This window comes from Hyaena hyaena, unplaced genomic scaffold (assembly GCF_003009895.1).
Source record: "Hyaena hyaena isolate Hyena2069 unplaced genomic scaffold, ASM300989v1 scaffold_434, whole genome shotgun sequence".
In the NCBI taxonomy this organism is placed as follows: domain Eukaryota; kingdom Metazoa; phylum Chordata; class Mammalia; order Carnivora; family Hyaenidae; genus Hyaena; species Hyaena hyaena.
The window spans coordinates 152,623-171,038 of NW_024081069.1; the positions used below are offsets into that span (position 1 = coordinate 152,623).

General features: G+C 45.4%; 1 protein-coding gene across 1 annotated transcript in view; it reads left to right on the plus strand.

Annotated features, from left to right (window-relative positions):
• Nucleotides 1-18,416, plus strand: part of LOC120245870 (kalirin) — a 298,908-nt gene that overhangs the window by 99,657 nt on the left and 180,835 nt on the right. The window contains exon 9 of the mRNA XM_039253041.1: nt 2,811-3,041. Within this exon, the coding sequence (XP_039108972.1) occupies nt 2,811-3,041 (231 nt within the window). The remainder of the gene's footprint in view (nt 1-2,810; nt 3,042-18,416) is intronic.

Below are 18,416 nucleotides of genomic sequence, written 5' to 3' on the forward strand. Positions count from 1 at the left end.
TTCCCAGGTTCCACCTCCATCTGCATCAGAATCCTGAAAACTGGAGCCTGGAACCCACATTTTAATAAATACTACGCCAAGTGAGTTTGATCCTTGCTGAAGTCAAAGAACCAATGGCTTCTGGGCAAGAGTAATGGTTCTTGCCACAGTCAAAGCTGAGTTTGACTCTTGGCTCCCAGCTTATAGGTGTGACTTCAGGCAAGTTACTTAACTACTCTAAACCTCACTTTCTTCTGTGAAATGAAGGTGATAACACTTGCCTATAGTTTGAAGGGTTACAAAGATAGTGCGTGTAATGCACTTGGCCCCGTGCCTGACAGTAATAAGTGCTAAAAAAAATGGTAACAGGTTTTGTTATTATAGGAGGCAGAGAGGAGGGCTTGTGAGCCAAATCTTATCTCATCAGCTTTGGTCCAAATGGCCCAAGGCTTTCTTGTTTAACAGAACTGTGCCCCTGTGCATGGGTCAAGAATCTCTAAATTTACTCCTTGTAAAATACAAAAATAGAGCGTGCCAATGAGATTACTATTATACTTAACGTGTTTCACACTTGTGGAGTGTGTGTAATGTTATATAAAGAGACACAGTATTTCTCCCAAATTTTTGTCAGGCCCTAGCATTGTGGGACATAGACATTCCCTCCAAGCCTGTTTCAGAGGTCAGTGGGCTGTCCCTGCCTCCTGCCGATATGGACTGAGGCAGAGGACTGGAGCTCTGTTGACTTGGATGTTAGGACTTGGCCCTCCAACTCTAACCACTGTGCCCTTGACATAGCACAGTGCCAAAGACAGCATCAGCTCAGAGTTGCCTGAGGAGAGCTCTCCTGGGTTTGGCCGCAGGATATTTGTCTTATTCACATCTCTGGAGGGTGTTAACCTTTGTATTATTTGTGAGGCATTTACTCTTCCCCTCCCCTGGCAATGTGTCGGAGACAGGCATAGTGGGCTGGGGTACATCTAGATAGAGGTAGTCACCTAGATTGGCTGTATTCCTCCAGCCAGGCTTCCTCTCCTGTCTCAGCCACAGATTCTCCTCCCAGTGTTCCTTTTAATCACCAACCCCCAGCCCCACACCATTTCTGTTGCTTCATCAACAGAGGGAGTAATAGCTGCCTTTGTGTTCCTGAATCCTTCGTTAGCTATTTTTAGGCTATGAAGGTGGAGTAAGGGGAGGCCTGGACCCAGCATCAGTGCCTCATTCACCATCATAAGGCTGGAGTTAGGAGCACACTTCCTGCCCCATCTTGCTGGAAGAAAAAGAAAACCAATCAACTCCAAACCAACTTTGATTTCATCTTTAACCAAATTAATTTAGGGCCTTAAAATCTCCTAATTCCCTAGCCACCACTGTTTTAAATTGGAAAGATATATTCTCTCCTGCATCCTCTGCCAGCTCTGCAGGGCCACAGGTGTCAATCAGATGATACCACTTTCCAGAAATATCAGTGCCTGTAATTGTACCAAGATCCCAGGAGGAATGACATGGAATGTCACCCTCGCTGGTCTCAGCACTGAGGGTGGATGTTGGGGAACATAAGAGCATAGCTACTGTGTCTACAAGCTAAAGATCCCTCCCCAAGGCACCTGGGTGGCTCAGTTGGTTAAGCTTCTGACTTCAGCTCAGGTCATGATCTCTCGGTCTGTGGGTTTGAGCCCATGTCGGGCTCTGTGCTGGCAGCTCAGAGCCTGGATCCTGCTTCAGATTCTGTGTCTCCCTCTCTTTCTGCCCCTCCCCCCTCTCTCAAAAATAAATAAACATTAAAAATTTAAAATAAATTAGTAAGTAAAGGTCCCATCCTTACTCTGCATGTTCTGGAAAGACGGGAATGTTACCATGCTCAGGAAAGAAAAAAAAGGAAGTTGTACATAAGGAGAGCAAAAGAAGGATAAATATAAAAAAAGAAAATGAAGAGGAAATAAAGAGAGAGAAATGATGATAATGGTAGAAATAGAATTAGGAATCAGGACTACCTCTCAGTCCCTGTTCTAAGCACTCTGCATGTGTTAACTCTCCCAGTCCTCACCACTACTCTGTGAGACTGCTCCATGACTGTCCCTGTTTTACAGACAAGGAAACTGAGGCCCAAAGAGGTTAAGTAACTTGCCTCTGGTCACACATCTAGAAGTTTAGAACTAGGTGGGGCACCTGGGTGGCTTAGTCGGTTAGGCGTCCAACTTTCGCTTAGGTTGTGATCTCACGGTTCGTGGGTTCGAGTCCCGCATCGGGCTCTGTGCTGGCACCCAGCTCAGAGCCCGGAGCCTATTTCCAATTCTGTGTCTCCCCCTCTCTCTGACCCTCCCCTGCTCACGCTGTCTCTCTCTCTCTCTCAAAAATAAATAAAACATTAAAAAAAAAAGTTTAGAACTAGGTAGAAGGAGTGAAGAAGAAAGAGGGGGAGAGGTTTATGGTGTTAGTTTATATTCAGCTTCATTTCTGAAATGAAACGCTGCTGCTTGACCTAGTCAATAAGTCAGTCGAAATATCTATCAGGTACAATGGACCAGGTACTGTTCTAAGTGCTGAGGAGAGATAAATGAGGTAGGCTCCCTGCCCTCATGAGGTTAAAATCAAGGGTGATAGAAGCACTGATTAAGTACCTCTCCTCCCCCAGGATTCAGGATGCTGTGCTGTCCCCCAGGCCACAGGCTGAGCACCAGGACAGCTCTGGCTGGCACATTCCTAGGGTGTCATGGGGTCTGGGTAGGGCTGAGATCCTCAGTCCTAACCAGGAATTCCCGGGTCAGACTTTCCTTGCCTCTTGGTCCATGTCTGCTCCTCGGCTCCCTTGATCTGATCTTTCCTTCTTGCAGGTCAGCCAAGATGGCAAAGCACTGCTGGATGTGCTGCAGCGTCCCCTGAGTCCTGGGAACTCTGAGTCCCTCACAGCCACTGCCAACTACTCCAAGGCGGTGCACCAGGTGCTGGACGTGGTGCACGAGGTGCTGCACCACCAGCGGCGGCTGGAGAGTATCTGGCAGCACCGCAAGGTGCGGCTCCACCAGCGGCTGCAGCTCTGTGTCTTCCAGCAGGACGTGCAACAGGTAACAGGCAATGTCCAGCTCGAGGCATCCATCCCAGGCAGGCAGATGGCCCAAGTCCCTGACCCAGGTGACCAGGCCTGGGAATACCTGACTTATGGAGGGAAGAGGGCAATTCAGCCCCAGCTGCCCCTCCCCCCAACCATGTGGACTTATTAGTTGCATGCTTCTTGCCTAAGCAGCTTTACAGACGGGCCTTCTCACTCTCTGTTGCGGGGCAGGAGACTTCGTCACAGGCATAGCGTGATTCCTTGCGGTCAGATGGAGAACTTGAACCCCACTCAGGCAGGAGCTTCCTAGATGACTCCAGGGCCTGGGGGGTTATTTGAGCACTGTCAGGGTTGGATTGCATGCAGTGAGCTCACTTCTCAATCAGGGATGCAGGTAGTCCGCCAAAGTTGGGTGTCATTGGGGTATAGGAGCTTAAAGGGGTTCTTTGGCAAGATTTTACTTGGAAAACCAGATTTAAAACATGGACTATTCATGATAAGAGGTTATTTATGGCTTAATCTGCCTTTTTACATTATTATACCAGTCATAGCTTTTTGCTTCACCACAAACAATAAAGAAATAGCAATGTTTTGACTATGCAAGAACAGCCTTACCACAAATGCCCTTTTGAATGAAATGACCCATTCATTTTCCCTCATGCTTTCTTTGTCTGTCTCCTTGGGGACCCCTGGGGGCTTTGCTCTAGTGCGGATATTCTGGGGGATGGACAGCTGGTTGGGAGCTGGAGAATGAAGTTAGGGCTTCGCATCATCTTCCTGCTGTGAGAGGCAAAGGTGGGGGCAGCCATGCTATCGGTGTCTGTGGCCAGCACATAACTTTAGTTTATACACATAAAATAACATTTCACACTCCTTCTATACCTTCTGTGATATTGGCCAGTTGTAATCTAAAAGTGTATCAAAATAAACATGAAACACTGAGAGGCAACTGGCCATGTCTCTGGAGTGTTGATCCCCTTCACAGCTGCTGTGGGAGGGGCCGCAGTGCGGGGTGCCCTTAGATAGGGGATGGAGTGTGAGCAGAGCTTCCTGTCACCAGCTGGGACATTCCCTGGAAGGGGGTTGGCCATGCAGCCCAGCCTGGGAGTAGTCAGGCCTTCAGAAGTGTTTCCAGTTCTTGAGCTGCCTTGGCTTTATTGAAGGCACTCCACTGCCCCAGGCTGGAGCCCTGATTGAGTCATCAGAGGTGACAGACACCTCAGCCTCAAGAGAGATGGACACTTATATGCTGGAACCGGCTCTGAAACCCTTGTGGGGCCTGCTGGGAAAGGAGAAGCAAATGAATCAGTTGCCTACTCCTGCCATCTGGAACTGTCCAGATAAATATATCATCCCTAAGCACAGGAGAGCACGGAGTCCATCTGTGATTGAGACAGAGTGAGGTGCCAGTCTCTGGAGGCACGCAGAGGGGGTGTTACTATTTCAGTGAACTTTGAGTGACTCACGAGGCAACTCGGGCTGCACAGGTTGTGCAGGGTCCTTGGTGTGCTCTTTGTCCTCCTGCTGTTTTATGGCTTTTGTACTGGGATGGGCCATGGAGAGGAGCAGAGGGGCTGCCACAGGAAGGTGGCATCCAAACTTGGACTATCTGGGAACTCCTGTCCCCAGACTTTTCTGTGGCCACTTTGACATTGACACTAAATCTAGAAAAATAAAATTTAAAAAAAGTATAGTAAAGCTACATCTGTGGACATTCTACATCATGTTCTTAAAAATGACAGTATTTCTGGAATTAAGATACTATCATCTCTACTGTACAATCTCATTGTTGGCACTGAGCAAGAGTAAGTAGAATGTTAGGAGGTGGATGTGATGGGTTTGGATTTTCCATGAGAACCGAATCCCCCAGGATGGTAATTCCATTGTTCTTTTCAGGATACATGACTATCACTTCTGGAGCATAACTTCATTCACCCATTGTCTCACTCAGGCCTTTACTCTCCATCTCAGTGACACTGGAACAGTTGTACAAAGAAGAGTGTGGAAAAACAAGGGCTACCAAATCTGGTGATAGATCTCCAGTGTTTATTTTACACCCAGTCAATCATCAGTACCTAGCAGGTAGTAGAGCTGGTACTTCAAAAGGCTTCTGGACAGGGATGCCGGGGTAGCTCAGTTGGTTGAGCATCTGACTTCAGCTCAGGTCATGATCTCGCGGTCCGTGAGTTCAAGCCCCACATCAGGCTCTATGCTGACAGTTCAGAGCCTGGAGCCTGCTTCAGAGTCTGTGTCTCCCTCTCTCTGCGCCTCCCCCCACTTGCACTCTGTCTTCTCTCTCTCAAAATAACTAAACATTAAAAGAAAAAGGCTTCTAGGGGCGCCTGGGTGGCTTAGTCGGTTAAGCGTCCGACTTTCGCTTAGGTCATGATCTCGCGGTTCGTGGGTTCGAGCCCTGCGTCGGGCTCTGTGCTGACTGCCAGCTCAGAGCCTGGAGCCTGTTTCAGTCTGTGACTCCCTCTCTCTCTGACCCTCCCCTGCTCACGCTGTCTCTCTCTTTCTCTCTCTCTCTCTCTCTCCTAGAAATAAATAAAAATATTTAAAAACAAAACAAAAAAAAAGGCTTCTAGACATAACACACTCAATGGTAAGTATGAGAGACTTGGACTTTGGTTTCCTGACTCCCAGAAACTTAATATATTTGTCATTTTTATTTTGTATGTTTCATGCCATCTATTCCATATCTCCTTGAGAGTAGAAACCATGACTTCTTCCTCTCTGTATACCTTACAGCTCTTAGCTGTATCTGACATGAAGCTGGGGTTCTCTTTATATTTGCTTACTTGAGCTGAAATTATCATTAGAGGACCCCTAGTTTCTGTTTCTGTGAGGCGGCTCAGCCCATGCAGTAGTTGCTAGTGAGTTGCTGGAGTCCGCCATCAGGAATAGTGATGTGAAAGTCTTGAGGGTCCCAGGTATTTATAGCCAAGGTGGAGGATACAGGGACAGAGCCTCAGTGCTCACAAAGGATCCCAGTGCTCATCAGTTGTTCAGAAAGTTCAGGCTTCTGCAATGGGCCTAGAACTGTACTGCATTAGATTCTGGCAGTATGCCTAGTTAGTTAGAATGGCTCAAGACATACCCATTTGAAAATATAAAGAACAATTCTACCAGAATGTTCTAATCAGCATGCAGGGCAGTACAGTATTGATGGAACAGTTGTAGGCAGAGGCATGAGAAGTCAGAGTTGGTGTATTGAGGGAGGAGAGAATTGACTGAACCATATAGTCTATATCCAAGACTCTAGCACATTTGGGGTCCAGAGAGATCCAAAGATGTTAGCAGCATGGAGAGCTTGTGAGCGAGCATCAGTGGCTGGGATAATACAGAATAGTGCCTAGGAACACAGGCTCTGGAGCCAGATATCCTGAGGGCCAATCCTGTTCTACAAGTCTTGGCTGTGTGACTGGGCAAGCATTTCATCTCTGCTGCTTCTGTTTCCTGATCTCTAAAATAGGATGATCATCGTACCTATCTCATTGGACTGAATGAGATACAAGTGCAAAGCTTATCACCCTGGCTGCCTAGCATGTAGTAAAGCTTCCATTAGTGTGGTCTAGGTTGTTAGTCACATCCTCTGAGTGGTACTTGAGCGCCCCCTGGTGCTTGTGCTGTTAGGGACCCCCCCCTTACACCCACATGATTCTTTTGTTTCTAGCAATTCCGACTGCTTCTGAGGTCTTCTGAGTTCTTTTTCATTCAGTGATAAAATTTCAGAGCTGTCAAGGACTTCAAAGACCATCTAATCTAACCTACAATATGATCGAGGCACTTGAGATCCAGAGATGTGAAATAACTTGGCTGTAACCACACAGCTAGTTAATGTAGTACCAGGACCAGAAGATAAGTATCCTGGCTCCCTGTCCACATGTCCTACAGAAAAGCCACACAAGGGAGAAGTTAGGCAGACGGAGGAGAACAGGGGGAAAGACAGGAAGCACACATGCATACTTACATAGGGAGGGGAAAGACAAAGACATGCACATACCCCAAAACAGGGAGAAGAGGGAGAGACAGAGACAGTCCATGTGGGCAAAGCAAGAAAGGGAGAGAGATTTGAAGATAGAGAGCAGAGAAACAGACACCCATGGGATGGGAGGAGGAACAGAAAGAGGAAGGTGAGGGAGGGACAAAAAAGAAAGAGACAGAGGCTCCTGCTGGTGAAGAAGAGAGGGCCAAAGAGCAAGCCAGCCTCTGCCAGCCTGACTTGTTGCCCTATTGCCATTTCTGGACATGGTCTTTGCCCAAGTGGGAAAATTTTGCCCATTCAGGGCCCAAAGCTGAGTAAAGCAAAAAGAGGAAAACCAAGGGTAGGGCCCAGTGATAAAGAGATTTCATCTAAACCTCTGCAACCCAAATTGGCCTGGCACATCACCCTCGTAGTTGCCCTCCCTTGAGTCCCAACAGATGTGCTCAGGTTCCTCTTCCCTGCTGGGCTTAAGGGCAGTGGAAATAAGTCTCTAAGGACCAAACTAGAATTGGGGTTCATTAAGCTGCAGAAAGGTGCAGCTGGGCCAGACCCTGCTGTAGTATCACCAGCACAATAGTTTCCAGTACTGTTGTTTCTCCTGTGGAGAGTGGGACAGCACTGAGCAAGAGCCAGAAAGCGCAGTCCATGACAACATTAGCCTGTGTCCACCTTCTGTCCCTTATTTTCTCCTAACTCCTGCAGCTTTCCAGCGGTTGTAAGGGACTACTTCCCGGCCCAGAGAGACCTGACTTTGTGCTGACATGAACAAGGGGTAGCTAGATTCTTGATCTTTCTGGCAGATGCAAACTCCATTACATTTTTTCCATAGCCAGAGCAACAAGTTTTGAACATTCTCTGCAGGTCGTCTTATTTTGCCTCCCCTTCTTTTTCTTCTCCCTCTTTTTTTTTTTTTTTTTTTTTTGCAAGAATTAATTGATGAAATGGTTTAGAATGCCTACTGTGTGCAATGTTTAGAATACCTCCTGTGCTGGGAGTCTGGTCCCTTGCCTGAGAGAAGACATATGCACCAAAGGATGTATGAATGGCACACAGCTGTCTGGGTTCAGAGCTAAAGAAGCAAAATAAGCATGGGCTAGTGGAGTGAGAGCAGGGGAAGTTCCCTGTGCTTGGGATGGGATTGCAGTGGTCCTTAAAGCTCAGGCAGAGGACATAGAGATGGTGTTCCTGGGTGAGGACAGGAAGCAGAGAGCTAAGTTACAGCCAGGGACAGGGAAGAGGAAGTCTAACTAGGTGCCCACTCTTGGCAGAGAAGGTGGGAGGTAAGACAGGAAGGGTTAGGAATAGTCTTGGTGATGTGGGTGGGACAGAGGTTTGAGGCTCCAGTGCCCTCCCTTAAAAACAATGTCTTTTGTTAAGCAGTGCAGTCAGGTGAGCTGGTGAGAGGCAGTGATGACAGAATTTATCAGGCTCAGTGACTTTCCCTTCTGAATGACTGTACTAATATTAAAGTCCATAGTTCTTGTACTACAAATGAATCTCACCTGTTTCTATCAGTTTTTCTGGAGCCTCACATGGAAAATTACAGGTTTTACTATGTCAGTTCCTGCCTGCCAAAGGATATGTAAAAAGGATTTGAGAGTGATTTTTTTAAACTCCAGATAGTCAATCTTTTACTGGTGGTAGTGACTATAGCCCCTTAATCTTACTAAACCAGTTTTGACATTGTATGATCCAATTGATAGCTTTGCATAATAAGAGATGAGCACTTTATTATGGCATAATAAAAGTTGCATATAGAATGATTAGTTAGAAAAAAGTGACCAGAATGATGATGGGTCTGGAAATGAACTCTTCTTCTAGGAAAGGATGAAAGCATCTAAGAAGGAAAATGGCCAGGGTGCAGTCCCATGTGGATCAGGGAACACACACAAGGGAGAATCTGCAAAATTTGAAATGCTAACTGGTTATTTGTTGGGTATGTTTTGGAGAGGATTCAAACCTCAGAGAGATGGTTGGGTTCCAACCCTGATATTTTGTTACTGGGATTAAATATGCCTATAAAAGTTGTATTGTTTAAAGTTCAGGATTCATCATCTTTCTGAGTACATGTGATTGAGCATCTAATGTCTTCACCTGCCTTTTCTTATTTAATCTTCCAAACCTATGAAGCAAGTGATAGTTTGGTTTCCATCTTCCTGGTGAGGAAATTGAGCCTGAGAAAGGTCACACAGAGAGTAGCAAAATAAGAATTCAAATCCAAGTTTGCCTAACATCTAGATCTTGCTCTTAGCCTCTCTATGCCACAGGCATTATGCTACCTAACAGGAATGCAGAGAGACCCAGACTCTGCCCTTGAGATGTTTTAAGTTAGTGCTGGAATGTCATTGCTCAAAGGGCCCTGGTGGACAACTTGGTTCCAAAGGACGAGACTTGCCCAAGGTCATGTAGCCCAATAGCTGCGATTCATCCATAACCTGTATGTCCAGTAAGACCCACACTGTCAAGTCATACTCATACCCAAACACTCTTACCCATCTGCTGCGTCATTATAAAATTGCCTTCTACAGTTATTTATCCCTGATACAAATTTCCCTACAACAAACACTACCTATTCTCATGCTTTTCACAATCATGTTAGCTCAGCATTGCTGATGTTTTTCTTTGTAGCATGTGTCTTGATTAATATCCATTTGCCCATGCAAGTATTTAGCAGTATTAAAGTTTTCAGTTAGGTTATTTGATGGTAATAATCCAGTCACTGAAATACATTCAAGAAAATGATAGGTGATTCTTTGAGCAGGGTGAACACCTTGAAAGAAACCAGGGTTGAGGCTCAACTGCAGTGGGGAAGATAGGGAGGGGATTGAAGCAGGGTTCTGCTCATTAGGGTTGATTTCTGATTGGAGAGATGATAGGGAAACGTCCTAAAGTTCAACCTTTCTGGTGTTCCTGATCTTCAAGGGAGCATTGTGTCCCTCTATACATCCAGCCTTCTCCAAGTATTCCCAACCTAGAATTGGCAAGGGGGAGTGAGCTCTACAGGCTTGCCTCAGGCATGCTCACACCCTGCTTACTGGGAATTGCTTGGATTTCTAGTACCCCTCAAACTCTAAACTCTAACTCTCTGATCCCTCCCACTCGGGGCCCCTTCCTGTTTGCCCTACTTTCTGCTTTCCTCTCTCCCTTTCCCTGTCATGGTCTCTCCCTTGGTGCTTACTTTGATTTTCTGTATGTAAACTCTTCTTTGATCCAAGAGTAGTTATTCCATGGTGAACACTTTCTAACAAAGGACCTAAATGCCTCCAACTGGCAAGACTTGGGAGGCTGGAGGGGCCTGGGAGGCATGAGAGGAAGTCCCTTCCCAGGATTTACTGAGCCTCAGGACTTCCTTGATCCACAGAAATTTTAAGAATGTTTAATGTCCTTAATTCCTTTTTTATTATTATGTTAATGATTGAGAAGACAGCCACCATCCAGAGTCACCTCTTTCTGATAACCCTTATTCTCACTGTGTCCTTGACCCAACAAGCTATTTCTGGAGCCTTGAATACAAGGCTAAAGAATAAAAAGACTAGCACTTTGTAACCAGTGGGGAGCTATTCAAAGATTTGAGCAGAGGAAACATGCTATTGGAGTGAAAGTCTGAGGTGATTTGGTGCCAGGGAAAGCTGGGTTGCAGTGGGAGGCTCCTGGGAGCCACAGTCATCCTGTGGCCATAAAGGATTAACTAGGGAATGAGGCACGGGTAGCTTTGAGAGCCCTTGTGAAAAGATCACTAGGACTTTTTGTATGGAAAACAAGAGAGATGTCAAATGCAAATACTGACTGTATTTTTCAAAGTGTGGTCCTTAGACCCCTGGCATTAATCTCATCTGCCCAGAGTGGGGAACTTGTTACAAACACAGATTATCTAGCCCTGTTCCATATTTTTTGATTCAGAATCTGTGGATAATGTGGTACCTGTTATCAGGGAACAAGAATGCCCTGTCCCCTTTTTGGGGAGCAAAAATTCCTATCCCTTCAAAGGTCTTAGCTGGGCTAAGAATCAAATGGATAGGAGACAGATTAATAGAATTTGATTAAACATAATTTAATAGGCATACATATGAGGAATCCACATAAACATGGAAATTCCAAAGACAGGCAAAATGAGACATATATGTCATTGTCAACTAAGGAGAACGGGATGGGGGTCTGAGATTCCAGAGGAAAGGAATGCACTTACAGGGCAATAAGAAGAGCAGATGTTTGGTAATTAGATGTTTACCCTACCATACAGATGGGTCATTCAGATAAAATTTGTGTCTGATAATAACCCTTATTCTGGGCAAGACCTGAAATTTAGATTCTTTTGTATAGTTAAGGGAGACCACAGGGTCTCAAATGTCTTCAGCTCAAAATAATCCACATTCCAGAGTGGCACATTTGAGGGGGGGTGTGAGGCTGCCCTGAACCCCCTCACCTAAGTTTTAAAATGAACACCAAGTGATTCTTAAGTATTCTGAGGTTCGAGAACCTCTGACTTAAGAGATCCAGGCCTTAGTGATGAGAAGTACAGGCATTAAGGCACCAGGGTGCGGAGATTCAGGGAGATGCCAAGGACAAAGACCAGTTCCAGTCACCCCAGCCCTGGCCTTGCTGGGAAGAGACAGGTGTGGGCTGCTGGGAGGGGAGGGCTGCAGAGTGGAAGCAGCTGAAACTGTGGGGCTTCATATCTATTGGCTAGCTTCTACCCAGCCTTGACCTGTCAGGCCAAGGGACCACATTTCTCAGGGGAAAAAGAGTAGACACCTGCTAATGAGTCTCAGAAAGATGATGGCTTCTCCTGCTATACCAAGACATTTATTTTGATCCTACTTGTTCCAAAGAGGGGCCAGGAAATGACTTACTGGGAAGTAGGCATTCCAGTAGCGCCTACCTGCTCTCCAGGCTCAGGTGATAGGAGCCGAGTGGTGCTGGCACTGTGTGAGCCACCCCCCTCCAGGACTAACATTCACTGTGTTCTGCCAGGAGAAAGAAATAATGACATGATAGACCATCCTGGGTGCTCTTATACGTTGTGTGTACTCGAGCCTTTATCAGAACAAAATGTGTTGTAGACAACTGATTTGTGTGTTTGCGCTTTTTTACTGGCCTCAGAATATAGTTTTCTGAAGAGTGGGGAGTCTAGGGCCTGCGGGTGGGGGTAGTTGCTGAGAGAGAAGAGTTCTACAGTTTACTTAAAAGAACAAAAACTTCCTGCTTGTTTTACTGTGGATCAAATTATGACACAGGCTTAATAACCTGTGTCGAATAAGATGACTGATCAGGGGACCAGATAAGGGAATCAGAGAGCTGGGATTCTGATTCCACATGTGTTTGTAAATTGTCTCCATTTCCTTTAATCATACAGGAAGGAAGTTCTCAAATTAGATGGGATGAGTTCATTCACCCATTTATTTAGCAAATGCTTTCTGAGAACCCAGCTTTGAACTAACAAAGCTCCTGCTCACATGGAGCATACATTCAGGACACAGAGAGAAAATACCACCACTAACAAATGGATATGTAATATATGGTATAGTGATAGCCAGTGATGTATGGGCAGAAAACTGTGAATAAGCCATGGGCAAGTGTTTAAGAAGAGGCTGCAGGCATGTGGAATGGGTTCTGAGAAGTCCTTGACATCAGAATGAGCTGGGTGCATTCTCAGAAATGGGAAAAATGGCCAAGAGTGGCTGTTGAATAGACGGCAGGACAAAAGGCTGAGAAGTTTGAAGAAGAGGGTCCAGGTCAAATCAGACTTATAAGCTAGAAAGTGTGTCGGAAACAATTGTAGAGTCTTCAGTAAAGGGAATGTTGTGAATTGGTTTATGGTTAAAGAAATAGGTCCAGCTACTGAATTAATGAGGGTGTCATGAGTAAAAGGAGGAAGACCATATGGAAGGCTGGGGGCAGGGGAGAGGGAGGAAAGCTGGTGGTTTGGACTGATAGTGGTTGTGGTAGAAACTGTGTATAAGAAAGGATCAATAAGAAAAATCTCAGGCTTGCAGCTAAGCAGTGGGGTGAATTCTGGTATCTTTTGTTGAAGTGGAGAACACAAGGAGAGAAGGCCAGAGGGAATCAAGAGCTTGTTCTAGATACGTTAAGTCTGAGGTTCCTATTGTATGCCAAATTGGAGAAGAAGAGGGGGCCGTTGGGTATTAGTCAATCTCAGGAGAGAAGTTCAGGTTGGAGCTGTGATGGAATGGACATTACCAGCTTATCAATGATACTTAAAGCCATGGAACTGGGTGAAATAATGCAGAGACTAAGAGAGGAGAGGGAAGAGGTCTAGAACCCAGGCCTTCAGGTATTCCAAAATGTAGAGGCTGGGAAGACTAGGATGGTTCAGAAAAGAAGACCACAGTGAAAGTCAGTGAGAGGAGCAATTCCTATTGAGGTCAGTGTCCAAGGAGCTAATAGAGAAATGTTTCTGGAAGAGGGCAGGCTCTTCTCTTAAGTGGGGCTGAGCAAGGTGGGCATCTCCACAGGGTGAGAGGGCTGCAGAGACCCAGGGAGGTCAGAGCCCAAGTAGCTTAGCACCAGAGGCCCCTGAGGAAACCTGGTCCAGAGTGCTGTGAAGAGAGTCCCTCTACAGGGGCTTCCTGGTGCAGGGTGTCAGAGTACCATAAGAGAGGGTGGCCTGGAGTATAGGTGCACACTGAGCAGGGTAAGGAGACCATGCACAAGGGGCAGGCAGTGTGACAGCCCAGGCCATGTGAGGAGAGCATCCGTGCAGAGAGGGCAACTCCACTTAGAGGGTCTGAGTCCAAACAGGGTGAAGAGATGTCCACACAGGGAGGTAACCAGATGAGGTTTATTAGGAAGTGGTTTTGGAATCCACCCCTGAAGAGGGAATCCTGACTCCACTATTTGCACAAGCTCAGAGAAGTTAATTAACCTCTCTGAGACTTATTTGCTTAATGGGGATAATCACTCTCACCTCCCAATGCTGTGGTGAAATAGCACAGATGAGGTGATGAGCCACATCCCCTGGCCTAGTGCTTGACAAAGAGCAAACCCTCCAAAGGTAATAGTCTCTTCTTCTGAGGAGGGGAGTTGCTGTACCCTCCATATAATAAAAGACCTCTATATAAATAAAAGAATATTTGATTTGGAAGAAGACTTAGGGAGATGACCTGATTCAGCACAGCATTTTCATTTGAGGCAGTGAGGACCAGAGATGAGAAGGTGCACACCCGGCTGGATCACAGCTGGTTAGGGGCAGAGCTGGGACCAGGATCAAGGCTCCTCTTGATCCCAAGGATGGTGCCTTGATCCCAAGGTGGTGTAAGTTATACTGATCATGGTAGTATTGCATTGTAATGATGCTTTAGGAACCTAAAGTATTTTTATGTGTAAGTAGAGCAGAGATACAACCTTGAAACTTCCAAGGTGAATATCTCTGATTTTCCTCTAACACTAAGATTCCATCACGTTAGAAGAATCCAAAAAATCAAAGTCCCAGAATAGCAAGGAGCTAGACCCTTCATTTTCTCCCATTAATTCATTTGCATTCATGGCCACCATTCAGAAAAAATACACTAGTTCTCTTCAGAATGACTTTTTCTCTTTCCCTTAGCAACTAGAAAGGTCTGTCTCCTGCCCTGAAAAGCGCCCTGCCTTTTGTGTGTTCATTGGAATAAACACAATTAGATGAGGAAGAAAGGGGGTGGTTAGGGAATTATGTATAATGGCTGTTAGATTGGCTCCGGCATCCGGTTCAGGATGTGAGTACTTCTCTTGGAAAAGACTGTTCTGGGAAAGGACTAATTTCTGTTGAAGGGTTGGGGCACGAGAAAGGAAGAAGAGCTTTACATGTTGTTTTTAAGACAGCCTGCCTGCTAGAGTGGCCAGGGGTTCTGGGTGTTTGTTCCCAAAGACAGGGCACAGATCAGGCCTCCTGAATGCAATGGCACAGCCTCTCCCAAGATGGCAGGGCAGGAGCTTCAGCCAAATTGCACTTGACAGCTCACAGATATAAATGATCTCGAGTATCTCCTGCACATGCAGGGTGGGCAGTGATGCTGGGGCCGGGGGGTGGGGGGTGGGGTGGAAGGGTAGGATACAGTGGTGAAAATCCCACGCGCCTTGAGCTCAAGAACTAACCACCTGCCACATAGGGCAGTGAAGAGGATGCAGACACACCAGAAGAGAACTCTGGGTGCAGGCTGAGAGAGAAGGTCTATGATACAGTTAGGGAAGGGGAGCATGGAACTGACACATTCACCCCAGAGTCTTGTGCTGGGGATGAGCGTGAGTTGAGTGCAGTTCAACATGTCCTGAACAAACCATGCTGTGCTGTGTATCACAAGGAGGTCAGAGTCTAGTGGGAGAGACAAGCCTGGCGGCAGTCATTTTGGTTTGAATAGAATCAGGGAAAAGTGGTACACTGCCCCCCCAGCATGCGCAGGGGGTTATTGAAGAGAAGTCTTTTTTTTTTTTTAATGTTTATTTATTTTTGAGAGAGAGACAGAGTATTAGCAGGGGAGGGCCAGAGAGAGAGGGATTCACAGAATCTGAAGCAGACTCCAGGCTCTGAGCTATCAGCACAGAGCCCGACATGGGACGTGATCCATAGACTGTGAGATCATGACCCGAGCCAAAGTCAGACACCCAACAGACTGAGCCATGCAGGTGCTCCTAAAAAGAAGTCTTTATAGTCTTTCCAGAACTAGTGATTCTGAGATGGTGCTTCAAGGATGAGTAGGAAGAAAGCTGGAAAGTGGATGCAGGGAGAAAAAAGGGATATGGACATTTCAAGTGAAGTTAAAAATAGCAAAACTCAGGAGGCAAGAAGCAGGTTTTGGGGTGTTTAGGGGTGAAACAGGGACTTACTGGAGGTGGGGTTGAGAGAGGGTGAGGTAACCAAAGAGGGCTTTGCATGTCTGGTTAAGGGGCCCCTCAAAAACTATGTTCCAGTGAAATGTCCACTAAAGAATTCACAGGTTAATCCCATTTAAGCCTAAATTTGTGTTTTTCCAATGGATTGGTGTCCCTATTTTTTATCCCTGTTATTAGGATCCCTATTATTAGGATCGAACGATATTAACAATTTATAACTTAGTTTTAAACATGAGTATATAAAATTGCTCCTTTGAAACTAAGGGCACATCTTGCCAGAATCAGATTGACAACTATCATTGGGTGCTACTTCCCACTCAAGTTCACAGGCATAACTGTCATTTATCAGAGCCAGAGTGTATGAAAATGGAAAGAAAACAATAAAAATCTGTTACCTCTGTGCCGTCCCTCATAACTCATTTGTTTCTACACCAGTGACCGCATCTTTCTTCCACGCTGTTATTCAAGCCCTGCCCCAGGGTGTCAGCCTCCCACCTGCCTCTCCATTGCCCCCATACCCAACCACCAAATCCTGGCCACTGTCTCTCCCAAGTATTACTCAGACCTGTCTCTCCACGGACACTGCTATCGGGCTAAACCACCAGCACCTCTTGTCAGGATTTCTGCAATAACGTCCTGTTTTCCCACCTCTACTTTGTCTTCCTCCGATTCTCCACAAAGCAATCAGAACAATATCAGGTCTTTCACCTCCTTGTAGCCCTTTGGTGGCTCTTAGGATGAACTCTGGAACCTGACTGGACATACCAGGGCCTGGCACATCTGGTTCCTGCCTTCTCTCAGCTCATTTCCTGCTTACCCCTGCTCAAGCAGTGCTGATGGTTTTCATTCCTTGCTTGGTTAAGTCCTGCTCTCTCTCAGATCTCAGCTAAACCTCACTTCTTCCGAGAGGCCTTCCCTGACTGTTGGCACTTTTCATCATTGCAATTAATGACCAATTGTGTGATCTCATGCCCGGTGCCTGTTCCCCACATAGACTGAGCTCCCAGAGTCAGGGTGGTGGCCTGCCTTGTTTCATACTGCACTCTGGGCTATTATAGTGCCCAGCATTGGGGCACAGTAAGACTAATAAGCATCTGTGTGAATATGTAATATGCACATCACACATGTGCTGCTTTGATCCCTGAAGAACCTGCACACAAAAACTAAAAAATGTAAACACTCAGGGTGTTTGTGCCCCTTTGAATCAGCATTTTTGTATCCTTTGGATAAATACCTAGTAGTGCAATTGCTATCAACAATAGCCAAATTATGGAAAGAGCCCAAATGTTTATGGACTGATGAATGATTAAAGAAGATGTGGTATATATATATATATATATATGTGTGTGTGTGTGTGTGTGTATAATTATACACACACCCACACAATGGAATAGTACTTAGCAATCAAAAAGAATGAAATCTTGCCATTTGCAACAATGTAGTTGGAACTAGAGTGTATTATGCTAAGTGAAATAAGTCATCAGAGAAAGACAAATATATAATTTCACTCATACGGGATTTAAGAAACATAGCAGATGAACATAGGGGAAAAGAAGGAAAAATAAGAAAAAAGAGAAGGAGGCAAACCATAAGAGACTCTTAAATACAGAGAACTGAGGGTTGTTGAAAGGGAGATGGGAGGGGAATGGGCTAAATGGGTGATGGGCATTAAGGAGGGCACTTGTTGGGAGCACTCTGCTGGGTTTTACTCCTGCGACCATTACTACACTGTATGTTAACTAACTTGAATATTAATTAATTAATTAATTAATTAAACAAACAAATAAATAAAACCATCCTTGTTGGAAACACTTGAATACCAATTCAAAGCCATTAATAGGAGGGTGTTATGCTGAGCGAAATATGTCGGGCAGAGAAGGACAGATACCATATATTTGCACGTATAGGTGGATTAGGAGGAACTTAACGGAGGACCATGAGGGAGGAGAAGGGGAAAAATAGTTGGGCAGAGGGAAGAGGCAAACCATGAGAGACTCTTGAATATTGAGAACAAACTGAGGGCTGATAGGTGTGGGAGAGAGGGGAAGGAGGGTGATGGGCATGGAGGAGGGCACTTGTGGGATGAGCACTGGGTGTTCTATGGAAACCAACTTGACAATAAACTATTTAAAAATAAATAAATAAACAAATATTTTTTAAAAAGCTATTAATAGGTATTAACTATCAACCTGTAATACCTTGACTGAAGTTCATAAATGAATATTTTAAATAAAATTCTATAGATGAGAATTAAACTCATAGGTAATAAAGGAATACCTTATTAATAATACCTTGATGGATATATACACTCTGGTAAGGGTCCAGAGATTTGGCTGGAAGTGCAATTTATTCTTCAGTCAGTGATGTTCAGAGTCTGGGACTCACCAGAAACTGAGGGATATCCACAAGGGATACAGAAATGCTGAGGCATAGGAGCACATGTACCCCAATGTTCATAGCAGCACTCTCCACAATAGCTAAAACATGGAAAGAGCCTAAGTGTCCATCAACAGACGAATGGATCAAGAAGATGTGGTTTATCTATACCATGGAATACTACATGGCAATGAGAAA